Source organism: Pyxicephalus adspersus, chromosome 10 (assembly GCF_032062135.1).
Source record: "Pyxicephalus adspersus chromosome 10, UCB_Pads_2.0, whole genome shotgun sequence".
Taxonomy (NCBI): domain Eukaryota; kingdom Metazoa; phylum Chordata; class Amphibia; order Anura; family Pyxicephalidae; genus Pyxicephalus; species Pyxicephalus adspersus.
Window position 1 is genome coordinate 515,882 of NC_092867.1, and position 4,583 is coordinate 520,464.

At 47.6% G+C, this 4,583-nt stretch overlaps 1 protein-coding gene across 1 annotated transcript in view; it reads left to right on the top strand.

Annotated features, from left to right (window-relative positions):
- PDZD8 (PDZ domain containing 8) overlaps positions 1–4,577 on the top strand; it is a 14,745-nt gene extending 10,168 nt beyond the window's left edge. The window contains 2 exon segments of the mRNA XM_072423993.1: positions 258–414; positions 854–4,577. Of these exon segments, the coding sequence (XP_072280094.1) occupies positions 258–414; positions 854–2,982 (2,286 nt within the window). The 3' untranslated portion in view covers positions 2,983–4,577.
- The last annotated feature ends 6 nt before the right edge of the window (positions 4,578–4,583 follow it).

Sequence of the window (4,583 nt, forward strand, 5' to 3'; positions counted from 1 at the left end):
AGAGATGGGGGGGGGGCAGTGCTGAGTGATTGGGACAATCACCTGTTGTCCTCCTTTGCTCCCCGTCCTAATGGGCCAGTCACTTGTCACTCCTCCGGCCTCCCTTTATATTGGAGGGTCACTTCTATGCTCTGAGATCAGATTGGATGGAAGATCTCCATACACAAACCATTTCTGCTGAGCTCTGCTGATTGGTTGTCGTTTTCATGTGTTACTTTCTTATCATTTCTCAGATTTCTGTTGTCTTTGTGTTCCAGGTGGAGTTAATTAAAGGAACCTCACAGAACATTGGTCTGATTCTGGTTCAGGCCCGAGATGGGGACACGGGTCATATCTGTGTAGAATCGGTTATGCCAAATTCCCCTGCAGCAGGCACCGACCTGAGGAAAGGAGATCGTCTGATTGCGATTGGAGGTATGAGGGGGGTGTCAGGTGTCCTCTGATTGGCTGCTGTAAGTCAGCAATATTAAATAGATTTAGAACGGGCCGGGAACGGGTCAAACCTAATCTGATGGCTCTGGGATCAATATGGGGGATATCATGGCTGGATATGGGAAGTTCCACCCGCAATCATTCTCCTCCCTATGGCCAGTGTTCAGGAATTTTTTTAGGATGTGTTAGAAGAAAATGTAGGCGGGTGGCAGCCTCGGTATTGTGACCCAATTCCCCAATAACCACCCAAAAACACCCGTGTGGTTCCTGAAAAATGCCGGGTGGTGCGCCCATCTATAAGGGGCCGGGGAGAACGCTGGGCCATTATTACGGAGTTGCCAGAACTGTAATGCAGAAATGTTGAGTTCTGGAAGTTTGTGTCGTATTTGACCGCATTGATTTTCCTCGTTTTGTCTCGCAGGTATTAAGGTCACCTCCTCAGTCCATGCGTTTAAACTCATCAAACAAGCGGGGGACAGAGTGCTGCTGTAGTATGAGAGGCCGGCCGGACAGAACCAAGGTGGCTGCGGCCTTCAGGAGAATATGGGAACCTTGGAAGATTCGGCCTTCCCGCAGACCTTTGATGAAGATCCGGCCGGTCTCCTGATAGAAACAGAAAGCAAAGAATTGGATTCTGAATTTGAAGATCTGGCAAGTGAAGTGCGACCTCCTGGAGAGACTAAAGATGACATTTTCCTACCAGTAAATCAGAGCCCGAAACGAATCGTAGGAAATCTTTCCACCAAATCCCTGGGATCGATTTCTCCCATTCTAAGCCGTAAATCTAATCCAGCAACTAACCAAACGGCGGCCAAGACCCCAGCGAAATCTGGGAAACCCAGTCCACCTGAGAACCAAGAATCAACCCAACTCAACAGAACTTCATCAGGATCTGGCATCAAGCCGCCGGTACCCCCCAGACCTCAGGTTAAACTCACCCTAACTACCTGTGACAGTCAGAATACTGTAGAGCCCTACGAGCCCCCACTGGACAAAGCCGATAAAGCTCCCCCGTCCTCTATAAATGGGGAAAAGCTGCCGGAAAAATCTGGGAAACAAGCAGAGGTCGGGGAGGAACTTCCAGTTCAGAAACCCAACTCCCTAAAACCAGAAGCTGCAAAGGAGCGTATCTCTGAAGGTTCTACCAGTACCAGGGAGAGCTTAGAAGATCAATATGTGTGGGAATCTCCGGAGACTTTGTACAGGGGTCGCCAGGGGCGCTGGGCGAGGGCATCTTGTGTCTTTGATATTGAAAACCATCACAGATATTTAAATGTAGCTCTCTGGTGCCGTGACACCTTTAAGACCGGCAGTCTGTGCTGTGTGGGCCATGTCAGCATCAAATTAGAAGACATTTCATTAGAATGCCTTTCCACCTCATCTCTGGAGTACCATAGGCGATTCCGGCTAAACGCTCCTGAACCCAAAGCCAATGTCAGCAGAACTGCATTACGGAGTTTGAGTTTACACAAAGGGTTCAATGAGAAATTGTGCTATGGAGATATCACCTTAAACTTCAAGTATCTGATGGAAGGCGAATCTGAGAACTGCAGCCTTCTGCTGGAAAAAGAGAAAGAGGCCATTTTTACCGACGATGTCACCTTGTTGCCGAAAGAAGAGTTTCCCGCCCCCAGCATGACTTTCTCCGAATCCAAACATAATTTTCAGGACACTCAGTTTCAGAATTCCACTTTGTGTGATCATTGTAAGAGGAAAGTGTGGACCAAAGCTGCGTCACAGTGCATGAACTGTGGTTATGTCTGTCACAAGAAATGCCAAGAAAAATGTCTCACCGAGAACCCGTTCTGTGTGTCTCTGGAGAAAAGAGCCGACCTGGAATCCAAGTCAGTGGGGAACAGAACTGCCGGCATTACCAGACATATCATCAACACCAGTTCCCGGCTATTAAACCTAAGGCAGACCCCTAAAACACGACAGCCGGAACAAGGCTCCGATTTGGTTGAACCTTCTCCAAAGCAAACTCCGAACACTTCAGACAACGAGAGCAGCGACACAGAAACCGGTGGGGCAAATAGTCCTTCCAAGCGCTCCAGTGGCGGCTCCTCGAAATTAGTCCGCAAAGAGGGAGGATTGGATGACAGCGTGTTCATAGCTGTCAAGGAGATTGGCCGAGATCTCTATCGAGGTCTGCCAACCGATGAAAGGATACAAAAGTTAGAGTTCATGTTGGATAAACTTCAGAATGAAATCGATCAGGAACTGGAACATAATAATTCCCTTGTTAAGGAAGAACGCGAGTCCACAGATGCCAGGCGGAAAGCCCTGTTGTCTGCAGCGCTGTCTAAATCTGGGGAGAGACTTCAGGCCCTCACATTGCTTATGATCCATTACCGGGCCGGAATCGAGGACATTGAATCTCTGGAAAACTCGTCTTTGGCTCAGCCTAGGAAAGCGGCAAAATATGATGAAGAATCCGTGGCAGTTTCTGAGGCTGCCTATAATGAGGATGAGGATGGTCCACTGGAGACAAAGGCAAATTTTAGTGACCCTGCTGAGGATACCCTGCCAGATGCCCTAGAGGCAGAATAGATTCAACCTTGGCCATACAATTTTATCTTCTCACCGCTTCTACACTGTAAACCCGAGAGGAAGAATAAATCTGCACCTTGATCTGCGTACACTGAATGGAAGGACCAAGCAGGATGAATGGCACTCAGTGACGGCTCAGCCTGCTCTCCAGGTGACGCTGGAAGATTGGGGGCCCCAGGCCAATGTCAGCCCACAACAAGGTCGAGGGAAGCCGATTTGTTAATTCACTGCTGAATAATTCATCCTTTACATTGCAGCTGCCATTTTGTCTGTCTGTCCACATCTTTAGAAAAATAATTTGGGGGAGAATCGGACGTTTCCTGCAATATATTAATCCTTTGCTGGCAGAGGACGATATATTGGAGGCAGATCAGACAGAAGGTGCTTTGTATGGCGCTTCCCTATTCCCTCACAAACCCCACAGATGAGACCCCATTATAATAATTTATTAAAGGGGAAGTACCTGGATATGGATTCACCTGAAATATCTCACACCCCCTGAATGATACCAATTAAACAGAAATCTCATTCCATAGATTTAGAATTCCAGCGAGGGGCGCTCTGCTGCCTTTGGGTACGCTGGGTCAGGTTTGCTATCCTGCTCTATATAACGTCCACAATTCCCACAGCCACCAATCATTTTCCTTTTTAGAGTCACTCGAGGGGCTCCGAACAAAGATGGCAGTTCTAATTCAGAACAGTGTAAGTGACATATTGTTATTCGTGGCTGTGTGATGGGTAACAAAGCAATATGGAGGGGGTATTGGGGACAGGAGGGGAGACATTCTATTGCTGCCTCCATATGTGAGGGAGATTTCTCCTCCTGAAAGGAAGTTGGTGATCCCGTCAGCATGCCCAGTCATGGCTGTTATTCTGTCAGTCTTACAGAATGAACTCCATGCTTGGCACCCAACATTCCACCCTCCAGGCCTGATGTGTATATGCAGAATGTGTTAGCCATGGTAGCCAAACTTCCCCTTAACACTCATTATTGTGCCTTAGTGTCATCTTAAACGACGGATCATCACTGCACTGACATCTCTCAATCCCCCCGAGGGTTTCTGGCACTTCCTTGGTCAATAGGCGGAGTGCAGCCACAACATACAGAATGGTATTCAGCACAATGGTGATCCCATAGGGATCCTGAAAATAGAACAGAATGATGGAGTTCCTAACATAACAGGCGCCATTAATATTACGCTAAAGATACATCAACCCCAAACCTTCAGCATGGCGACTATCTGTCATTTTTATGTCACAGATTTAAATAGTTATCCCACTCCTTGGGATATCAGTGCTGTCCATGGTGGGGCAGGATCATTATTGTGAGTTTCTGGTCTGGGACATCCGGTAACTTGATTTGCTTCCCTTTAAATCATTTGATACAAATTATTTCCCATGAGAACTTTGCAAACAGTGTGACCAATGGTTTGGGCCCCCGACCATCAAATCTATATGTGTACAGCCATGGCCATTAGTATGGAGTTACCCCACCATATTTATTGTGGTATTATGAAGCTGCCCTGTTTGTGGCTTTACCAACCTCCACTCCTCTGCGGAGGCTTCACACAAGATTTTGGGAGTGGGGATTTGCCCCCATT